Source organism: Bombyx mandarina, chromosome 08 (genome assembly GCF_030267445.1).
Source record: "Bombyx mandarina strain Sakado chromosome 08, ASM3026744v2".
Lineage (NCBI taxonomy): Eukaryota > Metazoa > Arthropoda > Insecta > Lepidoptera > Bombycidae > Bombyx > Bombyx mandarina.
Genome location: NC_143215.1, coordinates 1,474,873 through 1,491,817, shown reverse-complemented (window position 1 = coordinate 1,491,817; position 16,945 = coordinate 1,474,873). Strand labels below are relative to the sequence as shown.

At 37.0% G+C, this 16,945-nt stretch overlaps 1 protein-coding gene across 2 annotated transcripts; it reads left to right on the top strand.

Annotated features, from left to right (window-relative positions):
• Positions 1 to 953: 953 nt before the first annotated feature.
• LOC149502411 (4-vinylanisole receptor-like) lies at positions 954 to 15,944 on the top strand. Of its 2 annotated transcripts, none has more exons than XM_089729385.1 (9): positions 954 to 1,022; positions 1,592 to 1,752; positions 2,704 to 2,920; positions 3,767 to 3,877; positions 9,553 to 9,607; positions 10,359 to 10,538; positions 12,097 to 12,204; positions 13,225 to 13,380; positions 14,944 to 15,944. In XM_089729385.1, the coding sequence occupies exons 2-9, from the start codon at positions 1,599 to 1,601 to the stop codon at positions 14,995 to 14,997; spliced, it is 1,035 nt and encodes a 344-aa protein (XP_089585511.1). In that variant the 5' UTR covers positions 954 to 1,022; positions 1,592 to 1,598; the 3' UTR covers positions 14,998 to 15,944. The 2 variants fall into 2 exon arrangements, with proteins under 2 accessions (XP_089585511.1, XP_089585510.1); XM_089729384.1 differs by lacking the exon at positions 954 to 1,022 and adding an exon at positions 1,053 to 1,181.
• The last annotated feature ends 1,001 nt before the right edge of the window (positions 15,945 to 16,945 follow it).

Here is a 16,945-nt window from a genome sequence, read left to right as displayed (position 1 = left end):
TGATCGCCGTCACGATGTGCTAGTTCGATCCCGGTGCTGGTCTATGAGTCTTTGAAGCATAACATCACAGGATCCTGAAAAGGACTCACTATATCTGTTTGAAAGATACCCATAGGACCCCTTATCTGCCACTTGGAGAGCGTCTGATTGTAGTCAAGCATTCCCTGGTTCAGCAAACTACCCCAGGACTTCCGTATTATGAGTGCCACACCATCATCATTGAGACATATCAGCCATATTATGAAGCGCCAAAAATTCTTCTGGCATAGTAACCGATTTTAAGGCTTAGACAGCTGATATTTTAATGTAATCGTGATATCAACGATGACAGCGGAGTCAAGACCTCGGCTTAATGACACGTGGACCAGTTGAATTCTGAACAAAAATGAAATGTGCTCATAATTTACAATACCACTAGATAAATACATACATTTAATACATATGTGTAATGTCACAGTCACACATACAACAGTCACAAGAAACTAAATCTTTACCAATATATAAATCTACAGTGGTTTTTACGGATGTTCCGTTATAACTACTGAACCATGCATCCGATTGACTTGAATTTTGAAATTCGTGTAGAAAATACATGTACCTAATGGATAGGCTAATATTTATATGAGTGTTGGACTCCCTAATGATAATGACAATAAATAATAATGTTAATTAAATTCCCAGCGAAGCGGGCGTGTACGGCTAGTATTTCCTAAGGATGTCGGTAAATTCCTGTGCTGCTCCCATATTACTGGTCTTCGAGTTTTTTGTCTCATCTAATAACGAAGCCAATTTGACTTGCACGGAATCAATAGCTAAACGACGAAATATAATGATTCCTACTTTATTTCAAATAACAAGTTTGCGAATTCAAACTATGTAACTTGCACACGGCAGCTTTCATTTAAATTTAATTGTATAATAGCTCCCACTTATTTAACTGAATTGTTAATTACAAGTTAAATGCCAACTTATGAAGTTGATTAGGAGTTAAATGAAAATGAACCAGTTAATCTCTGAACGTGGTAAGTTAACACACTTCTTTAGTGTCTTCTTCATGAAATTTGTTGTACCATTATTTGGGAAGAAATTTCGGGATACAGAATATTGCAAAGGACTATTGATGTTGTGTTTACTATAATCAAAAGGCTAAGTGATGAATCTAATTAGAATTATATAATAATGTATGTGTATTCTATACTAATATTATAAAGAGGAAAGATTTGTTTGTTTGTTTGTTTCGAATAGGCTCCGAAACTACTGGACCGATTTGAAAAATTCTTTTTCCATTAGAAGCCGACATTGTCCCTGATGAACATAGGCTACTTTTTTTAAAAAAAAAATTATTTTATTTTTTTGGTTTCATGTTTGTTTTAATGTTTCCGAAGCGAAGCGAGGGCGGGTCGCTAGTTTCTAAATAAAAGGTGTAAAAGAAATGATTGAATGCCGCCCTTATATAAAAGCATATTTGGACCTGTCGGATTCTTCGATTCCGTAATGATCTTGAATTTCTCTTGAATGCTATGTATGCTATGCATAGTTCTTCACCAGCTTATGAAAACATTCAAACCTGATATCCTTCATTTCATCCTAGATCCATCATGAAGTTAGTCTTCGATAACTTCATCTCCGCTTTGAAGGTCACTCTGAACTGGAGTCGATATATTGGCATCTTCATCCCTGATGAACTTACAGGGAGACGACAAAAACTATTAGTTCAGGCATACTCTGTGTTCATGTTCATGTTATTTATTGGTAAGCAATTTAAATTAATAATAAATGGGATTAAGTTTTATGAGACACAAGTGGGCATTTTGGTATTATGACGTCTGATTTACTTTTTAAATATCTGTATCTAAATCCTAAGGGTCTGTACATTTGTTGAAATAATGACAATCATATTTTGTTGAATCTATAACAATCGTATTTGTATATAATCATGTCTAACATTTTGTCACATCTCCAAAATTACTGAAGCAAAATATGGTAGTAGTATTCCAATGGATTGGAAATCCTCGAGCCCATTTTTTTTATTTACATGGGCGTATAAAGAAAATTAATTTAATTCTAATCTATGGATAAATAAACATAGTCCGATAATTTTAAATCACCTTTAAAATTAGACGAAATATAGAATAAAGAATAAAATAAATCATTGTCCAAATCAATTTCTTTTAAGAACTGAAGCGTAGCATTAATAACATATATCGGGTACCGGGTGTATACATGAAGCTTTGGATATCCCGAAAAACGCAGTAGTTGAAGGCAAAATAGAATTAAAAAAAAAACTTACATGGGTGGACGAGCTCACAGCCCACCTGGTGTTAAGTGGTTACTGGAGCCCATAGACTTCTACAACGTAAATACGCCATCCACCTTGAGATATAAGTTCTAAGGTCTCAAGTATAGTTACAACGGCTTCCCCACCCTTCAAACCGAAACGCATTACTGCTTCACAGCAGAAATAGGCAGGGTGCTGGTACCTACCCGCGCAGACTCACAAGAGGTCCTACCACCAGTAATTACGCAAATTATAACTTTTATTTATTTTATTATAATTTTTTAAAACGCAAAATATCATCATTTACCTCTCCAGGCTCAGACCATTTAGTAGCAGCCTGCATCAAGCATGCCCCTAAGACCTCCTTTAACTTCTCCGTCTATAGTATTGCTTAAAATTCCTTTTACCGTACATATTTCTCGCAGGGTTCTTCATCACCACTCAAATAATATCATTTATATTAGTATGGGGCGATTTAAACTTAATGACTGACGTGGGACTCGTGCTAGGAACGAACCTAGCATTGTCAGCCAAAATTGCCGTGTTCTTTTTCAAACGAGAAGATCTCGCAAATATTCTTAAGAAAAATGACGACACCCTAAGGTCTGAGACCAGAGCGGAAGGAAAGAAGATTATTTCCGAGTAAGTACATATTTATAAAAACACGTGTGGCACTTGGGGATTGCCGCTGTAAAGCTATTGCATAGCATTTTTTATCAACTTATGCATTTATAATAAGACAATAATAATTTAATATTAAAACAATAATAAAATAAGACCACGCTATATTTATAAACATTAACAAAAGCAAAACATTAACTGTCCCCTTCACACTCTTAAGCTAGACCGCGCGAGAGAGAGATGGGGAGTTTTCATGATGCGCATGCAGTGCGGCGTCAAGCCGCGCGCTTATTCACAAACACTCCACAAGCGTAGCGTGTGTATGTGTTGAACACAAGCTACATGTTAGGTGGAGTGGGGGGTGTTAGGTTTTATTGTCGTTACGGAATTTCTTGATTCGGTCGCAGCACTCAAAGTCCGCGATAAAAGCTATGTATACATAAATATGTATTATATCGCGTGAGCGATATTACGTGCTCAGCGGCTGGTTAAAAAGTAGCCTATACCTGTATCCTTTCTGATAAAGGATTAACAAACCAATTAGAAATTGCATTTCCTCAAAATCGGCTTACCGTTTTGGGGCTGAAAACATAACAGCTCCCTGTTACAGAGCTTAATTAATATTATTATATTTTTTCTTCAACATAAATCATGAACGCATACGTTCGTCTGCAGATTAAACTCTCTACCAGTGAAGACTACATAAAAAATCCGTTCGTCTATGCGGTCGCCTTTAATCACGAGATCGGCAATGGATCTTGCTAACGATGAGGGCCAAGCTCTTGCACTTGCAATGCACTTTATAGAATAGTTTGTTACATCAAAATTAAGTTCTATATTAATACCAAAATATTCTTTTCTTTTAAGAATCGATCGAGAAACAAATGCGTTCATGAAAGTATTTTTTTGTTTTGGAGTCGGTACTGTCATTGCCTGGTTCTTAAGCACACCAAAAGGAGAATTGCACATGATTACTTGGTATGAGTATAAGTATATGTTTCGTTTTAATTATCTTATTTGTTGGTGGTAAGACTGGTAGGTATTTATTGGTGGTAGAACCTCTTATGAGTCCGCGTAGGTGGGTACCACAACACTGCCTATTTCTGCCGTTGTAACTATACTTGAGACCCTAGAACTTATATCTCAAGGTGGGTGACGCATTTACGTTGTGGATGTCTTTGGGTTCCAATAACCACTTAACACCAGGTGGGCTGTGAGCTCATTCACCCATCTAAGCAAGAAAAAATATCTTATGTCGAACTAAATATGTAAACTCCCATAGAAATCATAACAGAAATGATACCACCCACTTTGAGACACGAATTCGAAGTCTTAACTATGGAGAACAGCTGCTAAACCCTTCGTTCTGGAAGTGAAGACTGTGTAGTGACAGAAATTAGCAAGATGGTATTATCGACCCGTACGGACTCACAATACTCTAGTCAAAGCTTTGATTCCATGCTTCTAGCTAAGCAGCCGCATCCACATTGTGATGTACTTATATTGGTCACGCTAGCAAAGATGATTAGATCAGGTGCCATAATAGAGAGAGAGAGAGAGAGAATACACTTTATTGCACACCAAAACACAATTTACATTCAAAAAAACAATCAGAAAACAGATAAATTTGTACAATAGGCGGTCTTATCGCTAAAAGCGATCTCTTCCAGACAACCGTATAATTTATAGAAATTCTGGAAAATATAAAAAAATATAGCAGGTATGTTGCGGTGTACTATAGATAATACGTTATAGAAAATATATACATACAATAAACAAAATATATACCGTTTACATATAATATGAAATATATACTTATTATTATATACCAATATACATACTTACACACAATACATACTAATATACTTACATACACATAATACATCAACAGTATGGAAATAATAAATGATGATGCAAACAAACAGCACTAAGAAGATAAGTAGTGTTCCTTCACCATTCTTTTAAAACAGTTTAAAGTTTGAGCACTTCTCACTGCATCCGGCAGAGCATTCCACAATCGAACCGCCTGGACGGTGAATGAATGATCAAAGAATGATGATGAATGCGCCGGCATTTTCAGTCTCAGGCTATCCGATGATCTCAGGGAAAAATTATGCGTATCACGTAGGAACTCGAAACGTTCTTTGAGATATATGGGGGCATGGGGGTTAAAGAGAGTACAGTATAGTAATGAAAGGACATGAGTATTGCGGCGAAGGCGAATTGGTAACCACTTGAGTTTAGTGCGAAATTCAGATACATGATCATATTTCCGTAAACCAAATATGAATCTTATGCAGAAATTTTGTAGCCGCTCAAGTTTATCAAGTTGTGTTTCAGTTAAATCAGTATAGCTGGCATCGGCGTAGTCAAGAATTGGAAGAAGGAGAGATTGTGCAAGCGCAGTTTTAGTGGCAGTTGGAAGAAAATTTCGTAACCGTCTCAAAGATCCAGCTGTTGCAAACACCTTCCGGCTAACCTCTTTTATCTGAGCGTTCCATGAAAGGTTTTTATCAATTAAGATTCCTAAATTTTTCACAGTATCGCTGATAGGAATTGGTACGCCATCAAATAAAATAGCCGGAAGCTGCGACCATTTCACTTTCGAGCACAATCTTGAACTGCCGACAACAATGACCTGTGTCTTCGACGGGTTCACCCTCAATCCATGCGAATTACTCCAACGGGATAATATTGATAAGTCATTATTCAGCGTCTTCATCGCGTTGGTCAGTTCTGACAAAGAAGTTTGTGTATAGATCTGTAGATCATCTGCATACAGGTGGTAGGAAGAAGTAAGTTGTATAGAAATAGAATTTATAAAAATTGAAAAAAGTAAAGGGGATAAAACGCCACCCTGCGGTACACCTACGTGCGTTTCACACCATGAAGAATAGGCATTCTCACAGTGAATACGCTGTCGGCGACCAGACAGGTAACTTCGAAACCAATCAACCACGGTCGGAGATATGTTAATGGAGCTAAGGATGGCTAGAAGTATGTCGAAATCAACGGTGCCAAATGCATTACTGAAATCCAGCAATGCCAACACCGTCAGTTTCCCACTCTCCATGCCAAGTCTGATGGCATCCGTAATATTCACCAGGGCTGTGACTGTGCTATGACCAGGACGAAAGCCGGATTGGTAAGGGTTTAAAAGCTGATTCCTTGTAAGAAACTCATTGAGCTGGTTGTGAATCAAGCGTTCTAAAACCTTTGAAAGGAACGGTAAAATGGAAATTGGACGGTATTCTGAAAAGGATATAGGATTCGACTTTTTTGGCAGTGGTGTAATTTGTGCTTCTTTCCAAGCCTTTGGAAAGATGCCGCTAGATAATGAGTGATTGAGGATATGACAGATAACGGGAAGGATTTGGTCCAGGATAGGAAGGATCATATTACGGGCGACACAGTCACTTCCAACTGCATTGGAAGTTATAGATAATATGCTCCGCTTAACATCACAAGCCGTTAGGTGATTAAAAACAAATGGAGAGCAATTTGGGACTGGAAGAGATGAAATATGATTTAATGTTTTTGATTTAGTTGTCCCATCAAAATCGGATGACGCACAGAAATGTTGATTTAATAAATCAATACTCGAATGAGATAAATGAGTGTTATGTTGTGATTTTCCAATCCCCAGTGATCTAAGAAATTTCCAGACTTTAGCTGGATCTCCATTTTCGACAGCACTATGGATATGTTGGCGTTGTGCATCCCTACACACCCTGTTGCAGTGATTACGGATGCGGTGATAATTTGTGCCATTTTCGAGGGTAGGTTTTTTCTTATATTTTAATTTAGCAGCCGCCTTCTTGATTAAGATACTTTTAATTTCATTAGTAAGCCACGGCGCTGGCAAATGTTTTATTCTTACTGGTCGACATGGTGCGTGCTTGTCATATAGACCAGTTAATTTTGCATTGAACTGATCAACTTTCTCATTGATTGAGGTAGAACACGTCAAAGCAGTCCAGTCAATGCTGCCTGCATCTTCTCGAAGACTTTCAATATCCATACCGTTAAAACTGCGCAGCAGAAGAATTTTTGACTTAGCCTTAGGAGGTCGTACTTTGTATGAGACGAAAATGAGATCATGATATGAGAAAGCGTCAGCTGAACATTGTCCATGGTCAGCCACGTAATCAAGAGAAGTAACGAAAATAAGATCAAGAAGTGAAGGAGCACAGTTTGGAAAATGATGTGTCGAGTTCAACGGTAGAATAGTTAAATTTACCGATTCGATCATCGAGTGAAATAAAGTACTGCGAGAATTATTTTTAAGGAGGCATGTGTTAAAGTCACCCATGATAATGGTATGAGTATATGAAGGCATTATGTTTTCTAGCAAAGTTTCAAAAGAAGTAAAAAAATCTATACTTGACGAAGGACAATAATAAACACCAAGTAGCATCTTCGTGTGTTGAAGTTCTATTTCAAGAAATAAGTGCTCGCCCGCACATGGCGTTGTAGGCTGTGCCGATACATTAACAACTGTACAATTAAAATATGAACGGATATAAATGGCAACGCCACCACCGCCACCAGTAATACGGTCGTTCCTAAAAAGTTGAAAACCAGGAATGGTATAAGATGTAGACGGAAGACATGGCTTAAGCCAAGATTCTGACACAAGTATAGCATGGATATTCTTAGAATCAAAACTTGCCAGCATGTCAGGGAAATGAGCCGGAATACTCTGGGCATTGATATGAACGACATTAAAATTCCTAGGAACACCAGAGAACCGTGAAGACAATGTTTCTGCTAAAGAAGGCACACTAATATCGCTGTTGTCGCTGTTTGCTGAATAAAAAGTTTCAGATTCACTTGTATCTGTTGAGTTGAGCATATAAGTAGAGAAAGTATATATATATATATATTATACACAATATCAAAATATCAATACGGTTATGAATATATATACAAATTAATAATACCCACCAACTGGGAAAGTGTCTATGAAAATTAATTTAACTATAATAGAGACAAAACAAGCCAAAAGACAAACAAAATAACAAAATAAAAGAAAATCAAAGTAGCAAAATAGAATACCTATATAAAATATACGTAGCAATTAGGTAGTATAATCTTATTAGAAAATGAAAACATTAAATAGTAAATACAAAGCAAAAGAAAAAGAAAAAAAGAAAACAAAATAAATAAATAAAAGAAACTAAAATTAAAGAAATACAAATCAGAAGCATGAGTAGCAGTGAAAAGATTACAGTATACTTAAATTCATCTCGACGTTTTCTTTATTAAGCTTCGCTTTAAACTTAATACGTGTAATTTAGCTGTATAGACGAAGATCCTTTTGCCACTTGAAAGTTGACAGTTAAAAATTGTCAATATCATGCACTGTCACTGTCACTCAAATATTTAAATTTAAAATTAAATGTACCTACCGACAAAAGGCTAGGTACTTATAAGCCAAAAAACAGGTAGTTTGAAATTAATACTACATTATTAATATTATAAATTATAAACAAAATTAACGATAAAATGTAAAAAAATCATAAAAAATAATAATTAAAAAGTTTATAAGGAAAGTTAATTTCACTTTGTCACCTGTTAATCCTGTTATACACAAGAAAGGAAACAAACAAGAAGCAAGATTATCACTATCACTTTCTAGCAGCAGCGCGCTTTGCCTTTACCACAGCCGGTTTTGTAACAGCACGCTTATGAGCATCAACCTCAGGGACTGCCTCCGATGTGTTCTTTTGAAGATGATTAAGATCTCGATGTGTAACGACGCGATGTTTGATGCCATCCGCTCCCAGAATGTAGACACAGCCATCCTTGGTCCAGACCTTCTTCATGCCGAATCTACTCCGTGCAGCCATGAAAATGTCGTGCCGCGCTTTCGTCAGAAACTCCGAAATAGTAAAGCCGGTACCCTTTAGTTTTGTTTTAGAAAACCAAACTTGACTGCGCATTTCATACGTTTGGAATTTTATCAGTATGGGACGAGAGCCTTCGGATGTTGACAATCTATTCATACGGTGACATCTTCTAATATCAGCTGAGGAGAACTCGGCCAAAGCAAGATGACTGCCTATGAAATTAGACAATACCTGTTCAATTTGCTCACCCTTAGTCTCAGCTACTCCGTGAATGATCAACATTTTTCTACGGCTGCGAGTCTCTGTATTATCCTGCATGCGCGCGAGCATCTCCACCTGCTGTTGCAAGTTATTAAGTGCCTCAGTAATGAATGCCCGAAATGACGAAAATTCCAATGCCAAACTTGATGATGTGGTTGATGGTTCTGGAGACTTGTTGAGCTGGGCTTCGAACTTCGCCATACGTGCATTAAACAGCTCTGACATCTCAGCCAGTGAAGATTCAAGTGGATTCATAGTAACAGAGCAGTGAAGTGTGTAGAAGTAATTAATTGTAAGGATAACACTTGTCCAGCTGGTAGGTACAATCAGTTGTTAGAATAAATCATATAAATAATGGTGCCGTATTTTTTTCTTATTTTACACAATTTCCACAAAAACACAGTATTTTCGTTTCAACACACAACTACCCACTAATAGATTAATCTTTAAAAAATAATTACAATGTACTATGTATGTGTATGTGCTACAGTGTAATGTGTAAAATAGTACAATGCGGTTCCATTTATTTCTTTATTTTAGGTATCCATTCGACATTAAGAGGTCACCAGCATACGAAATCATTATGATTCACCAGGTATATTTCACGTATTGATTTCTTTTCTTACCTACCCCCTGGTAGCGAGTCGGGCTTTCTCGTCGAACCCATTGCTTGCGACAAAGGGTCTTACGAGTAAACTAAGCCATAGACCAAGGCCCACTGAATTTCTCGCCGGATCTTCTCAGTGGGTCGCGTTTCCGATCCGGTCTTAGATTCTGCGAAACACTGCTCTTGCTGGGCCACTGTTGGCAAATGGCATAGACTTTGTTAATTTTTTTATATATTGTCAAGACTATAAGCTGTTGCCGTCATAGCATCACTGCTAATAACAGTGGACATAATAATGCTGTCCATGATCGCTGTTTGTCGCTGCAGAGTGAAGTTAGTGGGACTATCTTTGCAAACGATCTGCGATGATTTGCCGTGTAATGTCAAGGTAAGATTGTATAATTCTTGTTTGGAAAAATTTCAAGTCCCCTATAATATACAGAAAATTCATAACATTACCCCATTTTTACATTGACAGACACATTTTTTTTTTATCAAAAATGAAGTATACAGGTATTTTGTTACAAGCAATGATAAGGTATTCTACTAATTAGAAGGGGATTAAAACGTTATCATTTTTCAAATGGCCTCCGAATAAAACTGGATTACTTTTGTTCGCTCTTCGGGCGCTGGTTGTGGTGAGAGATGGGGTGCTATTGGAGCAGCTAGCCGTAAAATATTCGTTTATTTACTATGTATCAGTGGACAAACGTTAATATTATTACACAATATGTTTCAGAATAAACTGACATCAGATGAAGAGGTAATCGTCACGAAACGTATCCGCGAATACGTCATCGAGCACCAAGCTATATTAGACTGTATTTCTGAACTGCAAAACCATTTTTCGCCTGCATTATTAGTTCAACTTTTGACATCAGTAGTGATCATTTGCGTAACTGCGTACCAGTTGGCTGTGGTGAGGAATAATTAATGGAAAATCGAGTCATTCCTTTTGCTCTGTTTTTTTTAATTATTTTTTTAATGCTTACATGGCTGACGGACTCACAGCCTACCTGGTGTTAAATGGTTACCGCAGCATTTAAATATCTATAACCTAAATGCCGCCACCCATCTTGAGATATGAGTTCTAATGTCTTAGTTTTTAAAGTACAACGGCTGCCCCACCCTTCAACCCGAAACGCATTACTGCTTCACGGCAGAAAAAGGCAGGCTGGTGGTACCTACCCGAGCGGACTCACAATACGTCCTGCCAATAGTTATTACGCAAATTATAATCTTGCGGGTTCCATTTATCTTAAACGATTTTATTCCTTCACCATGAAAGTTAGTCGCGAACATTTGTTAAGTACGTATTTCATTAAAATTGGTACGTGTCTGCGGTATTCGAACGCCGTTGCATCGCTAGATACGAATGCACCGGACGTCTTATCCTTTAGGCCACGACGACTTCTGATCACTACAGATCGGTACTTTATTAATTTGTGGAGTAGAGATTTGCTCAAAACAACTTTCGGAGGAGCAGGGATATGAGCGACATGGAAGGCCCCACATCTTGTAACACCGATGCACATGTTCTTCGTCGGCATCAGCAACAAATACCTACCCTCAAGGTAAAGGCCGATCCAAGCGTTTCAACAGAATACACGAAAGGCTGGGCTGCAGCCGCTGCAGCAAGCAAACTACGTTTCTAAGCGATGGTGCTTAACGTGATCTACGTTGTTGATACTAGATCGACGTTTGGGCCTGATATTCCCATTGTAAGAAGACATTCTGTTTGACCGTGAAGGTCCACAATTTTGACCGGCTGCTTAATTCATACCACTCCTGGTACTTCGCTCAAACCCACCCTACTGTAGAAAAAATACTACACCGCAATAGTCTTAGATAAAATATCAAAACCGTTTCAAAGTAGAGGATATTGGCAACTGAAATTGAATGTATCTTCAGTTCATCAGCCTTCAGTTCACTAGTTCACGATTAAAACAGATCTTTAACTTCCGCAATTTATCTTCATCCATAGAACTTTACCGGACCAATTATTAAATAACACATTTCCAAACTAATCAAGCCACTAACCTACATTTAAACAAAAACAAACCCAGATTCTACAGGATATAGCCGAGTTGGTAGCAAAAATGATTATCAGCATGTAGTTTCTTAATTCATTAGTTAATTTTCTTAATAGGCAGATGTTCATACTTCGCACCGTATAGTGAGTGGTCACTGATGCTTATGGACATCAACAATTATAGAAGCTTAACGTTGCCTAACGCTTATGGCGCTTTTCAAACATTGATGGAAGAAGAACTTAGCGTTTATGAAATACCATGGGGGAAAATACATTCTAGATCCAGACGACATGTAGCAAAAAATACCTCAGGATGCGAATTATGGATGAGTATAGAGTTTCCGAGTGTTTCAAATAAACTCTACTCCGTTGAAGAGTGGCGCGACGGTAAGTCGGTTCTGGTATAGTTAACTAGTTTATTACAAAAACATTTTTGTATTTACAGGAAAAATCTTCAGACATGCTGCGAAAGTTCACCATGGCTTCCTTTCTATTTGCAATGTCCACTGAAATGTTCACGTTCGGCTATCAAGGGGGGCACCTGTCACATGATGTATGTAATCTGTTGCCTTGAATTCCCAGCGTTAACGACCGCTAGAATTGGAACGCTTAGGCAAACTTTAAAGTAAAGATATATAAATAAGAAATGAAAGGCGATTGTGACAGAGAAGTTGAGGAGTGCACGTTTGGGATGGTATGGACATGTGATGAGACGAAATGAAAACATGGTTGGTAAGAGAATGTTAACTATGAATGTGGAAGGATATAGAGGAAGAGGTAGACCAAAGAAGAAATTGATGGATTGCGTGAAAGACAATATGAGTAAGAGGGGAGTGAGCGAAGAAATGGTATATGATAGAAGAGTATGGAAGGAGAAAACATGTTGCGCCGACCCCCAAGTGACTGGAAGAAGGGCAGGATAATGATGATATAAATTAGAAATAGAAAGAATTTAATTAAGAATAGAAAGAACCTATGAATACTTCCAGAATAATACCGGTCGACAGCGAAAATAAAATAAAAATGATGCGCATGAGAGAGAAAAAGAGAGAGACAGAGAAAGAGAGATATAGAGAGAATAGTAGGGCGAGAAATTGCAAAAAATATGAACATGAATTCTTTAACAATATAATTTTGGTTTATTTCCGACGTATCGACAGCAGCATCGCTTCATGCCGCAATTGGTACCCTACTATTGACTTATAGTGACTAAAAGAACATATATTATTATGAATATTCTAGACTCAAAATTTTCCAAATACATATCGATAGAAAATATCATCTATCATAGTTCTGGATCGTGTAGTTGGAATGTTTAGTTCGTTATTCATGCTTAAATCAAATTTCTCTTGTAATAGGGACTGCTGTGTTTATGAAACAACGACCTAGATCGCTTTCTCCCTCTCTCAACGGTCGAGTGGTTCGCGAGACGCTCTGCCTATTTTCTCACTCTCACTTTTCCTAAATAGTATCTTTTCTCTCTAGCCGTAACGAATCTGTCGCGAATTAAATTTTACCAAGGCGCCTAAACAAGTTTTACGTCAACTACATTTCTGTTTTACGTTCTTTGCAGAGTATGGAGGTGGCAACGGCAGCGTATAGTTGTCCTTGGTACACGTTCCCCACATCGCTCAAACGGTCACTGTTGGTGATCATGATACGCGCCCAGCAGCCGGCTTTACTCACAGCTGGAGGCTTCACGACCCTCTCACTAGAAACTTTTGTTACAGTGAGTTAAGAACCTCAGTAGACGTTGTAGTCTTTTAAAGACAGCAAGAGCATCGGTCTGTTCGGCAAGAGACCGTTGCGGCGTCGTTCTTAAAGACATTTCGTCTTTTCGCAATAAAAGTGTACAATTTCCAAATATATTCGAAATTGAGTTAATATGCGGAATAATTTGGTATCACCAGTATTTTTTTAATAAATACTGTCAAAAGAGCGTAGTTTAACTAGTTTTAGTTTTTTTTTGTTTACCTATGTTTTGACTACTATTAAGAAAATTAATACATAGTTTTATCTTACTTTAAAAGACAGTTAATGTAACTGGTAAAAAATAAAAAATTAACGTTGTAAATATGATTAATATTTAAAAATATCACATGTTAAACCTTTAAAACACTCTCCTGTAAAAGTAATAAGTTTTGAGATTATACAGTTTTAATGCGAGAAGACGATTTCACGCATAAGTAATTCACGTTCATAATAAAATTATACTAAGCATTTCAACGCTAAGCATTGATTACGTGAAGCCACGAATGCGTCTTTTTGTTGTAAGTGCACTGTTAGCGTGCTCATAAATTAACAGAATTGTGAGGTAGGAATAGAAAAAGGCCGTGCACTACTAACTTGACCTGCAGTTCCCTTCGTAGAATGTGAGCTTCAGTTTTTGAGGGCCACACCTTTTCGTCACCACTCGACAATTCTCGGAGACGGATATGTTCGCGATGCTTAATGCAATTTTGAACGTGCGTAACTAATTTTAAAATGTTGTAAATTAATTAAGTAGTAAATACTACTGAAGAAAAATGAAGATATCTTTTTTATTCCTTTTATGGCGGTAATTATATTGTCACAGGTTAAAATATATACAACGGTCTCAAATAATAATGCATTTTTTTACCATTTTCGTAACTAGATGGCGGTAACACAGAGTAGGTACACTGTTTATTTTATTTTTATTTTTTTAGGGTTTTTGTAAACTGGGAACTAAAACTTTTAGGTCATGTCTTATTTTAATTTATATTCTTATTTTTATGAAAAATGTTATTACGGAGTGAAAATGAAATGAAATGAGATGAGATGATAAGGGATGAAATATAACCTCAGTAAAATGGTGGTCATTTACTGAGACTGTTTCAGTGGACTTTTTGGAGGATACCGAGAAGCTACGTCCAGCGGCTTTGTTTCATTTTCCCACATTTGTGCACTTTCACAGATATTAATAAACCACCGTCATTACACATTTAAAGCTGAAGAAACACTAAACAGACAAAATAAAATAAATCACACAACTTCCCTCCTCGCGTTCCCGCCAAAAAGTCCAGCACACTGTTACAACAATCTCAACCATAGATAGTAAATACACTTAGATCTCAACTTTGACATTTGCCATCCAAGTTCTATTCTCGTCGATTTTAATTATGTCATGTATATATTTTGGTATACAAATTTATTCTAAATCTAAAGTCTGCTTTGTTTCAATAAAACACCACATCAACTATACAACATACGGCCTTTTTATCCATGACTTTTTTTGGCAACGCCAATTAACTTTTGATACCTATATTTACAGATAATGAAAGCATCATACAGTTTCTTCACCGTTCTTCAGGAAGCTACAGATTGAACTCACATTTCATGCCTGCCATTCACGCACGGATTAAATAGTTTCCAACCCACTGGGATACGACATGTCCGTGCGACTCTCGGCAAGCATTCCTCAAACTGGCTCCAGCTCGACACAGACTACGGCAATGAGGCCCACATTATCTTTAAAATAAACTTTTTAAATATTTAAATATAAATAGGTCGAACTATTGAAAGAAGAAAGAAGAAAGAAAGAAATCACTTATTCGCTAAGCATAGTGAAACTGAGTTTTTACATAAGTTATAAGCAGCGTGTATGCTTTGTCATTATTTGACATGCGAATTTTAGTGACGGGTTCGACGGGTTCGACGAGAACGGTGACCGGTGCTTGAAGTACCTAAAAGCACCGTTAGTGGATCGGGAGGATCCGAGATGACGTGTTTTGGGCGACGTCGACTGCTTTCCATTCTGTCCGCAGGATCGGGAATGTAATTCAACAAATAATTAATAAATCCTTTTATTTTGAATATCGTCCCTAAGAAAATAATTTAGTGATAATAATTTTCACTAAAAAGATTACGTTTTAGCTTTTTCTTAAAATGAAAATCGTCTAGGTCTTTTAATTTCTTTGGTAGTTTATTAAATATCCTAACGCTCATACCTAGTATACTATTATTCTATAATGTAGTTTTGGGTTTTGGAAAACATAGCTTATCGTCGCGTCGATTTCTATTTGCCACATTTAGACATCTTGGTGAACCTATTGGGACAATTTTTAACAAAAGTTGCAACTTCGTATTAAATAGACAAGGAAGAGTAAAAAGTTTATGCTTTGCGAAATATTGTTGTCACTTTTCTATTATTCAAAATGCAATAAAAATAAAGTCGAGTATGAATCTACTATTAAATACACCAACGTTTTAATATATGCTTTTAAAAACACTTCAGCTTACTTTTTAAATATCCATCAATTTGATTAATTTATTGTTCTTAATTAAAGAGATTGAAATTGCTGTAGTTAAGATAATAATATATTAATAATAAATAATAAACTGTAGTTAAGATTATAATTATAAGATTATAATTATATTATACCTATTAAATATTAAATCTAAATTAAAGAAATACAGTTTTACTGCACACACTTATTTTATTATTTTTAAATTACCAAGAAGTTGCTATAATCTAATATATAAGTAGGAAACATGGTAGACATCTTTTAGGAAACGTCTCTGCATTAAACTCTTTCAGACAGGGTCCCGTCAGCTCATCCGCCAGTCAAGGTTAAACAGCCTCTCGAGAACCAAGCCAAGGCTAAACAGCCTCTCGAGAACACCGGCAGACGGACGAGATTGGAAAGCGCTTTTTTTTTGCCCTTGTAGGCAAATGAGCATACGGCTCACCGGATGGCGAGTGGTTATCGTCACTCATAGACGTCAGCAAGCCCAGGGACAGAGCCAAGCTGCTGCCTACCGTTTAAAATACTCTCCACAAGCCTCGTTTGAAGAAAGGTATATCATAGCGCTCGGGAAACACCGTGGAGGGGAGTTCATTCCAAAGCCGAATGGTACGTGACAAAAAAGATATTTGGAAACGTACTTTGGATGAACGCTCCAGGTAGTATCTGCCCCTGGCATTACTGAAGTCCATGGGCGATGGTAACCACTCACCATCAGATGGGCCGTATGTTAGTCTGCCTACAAGGGCAATAAAAAAGTGGGCCGTGAGCTCGTTCTCCTCTCTAAGCAATAAAAAAATAAAAAAGGTTTGTGGTGTCGTGGGACACCGGATAGAAACGAAGTTCCTTATTATAAAAATATTAATTTTAAGTTCTATTCGAGGTATTAAAAAAAAAATTTATTCGGGTATACATTTTTTATTATGATTTTTCATTGATAAAAATAAAAATAATCGCAAGGGTCAACCACTCCGTATTGCAATGGAGCAGCCTCGCCCTGGCGGAACCGCCTGCATGATCACGGTATCA

What these genes read in the sequence shown, in the direction of transcription:
- LOC149502411 (XM_089729385.1), top strand. Translation starts at nt 1,599, where the DNA reads ATGAAGTTAGTCTTCGATAACTTCATCTCCGCTTTGAAGGTCACTCTG. An exon ending in CATGTTCATGTTATTTATTG is followed by an intron (nt 1,753 to 2,703) that starts GTAAGCAATTTA and finishes TATTTCTCGCAG; the next exon opens with GGTTCTTCATCACCACTCAA. An exon ending in GGAAAGAAGATTATTTCCGA is followed by an intron (nt 2,921 to 3,766) that starts GTAAGTACATAT and finishes TTTTCTTTTAAG; the next exon opens with AATCGATCGAGAAACAAATG.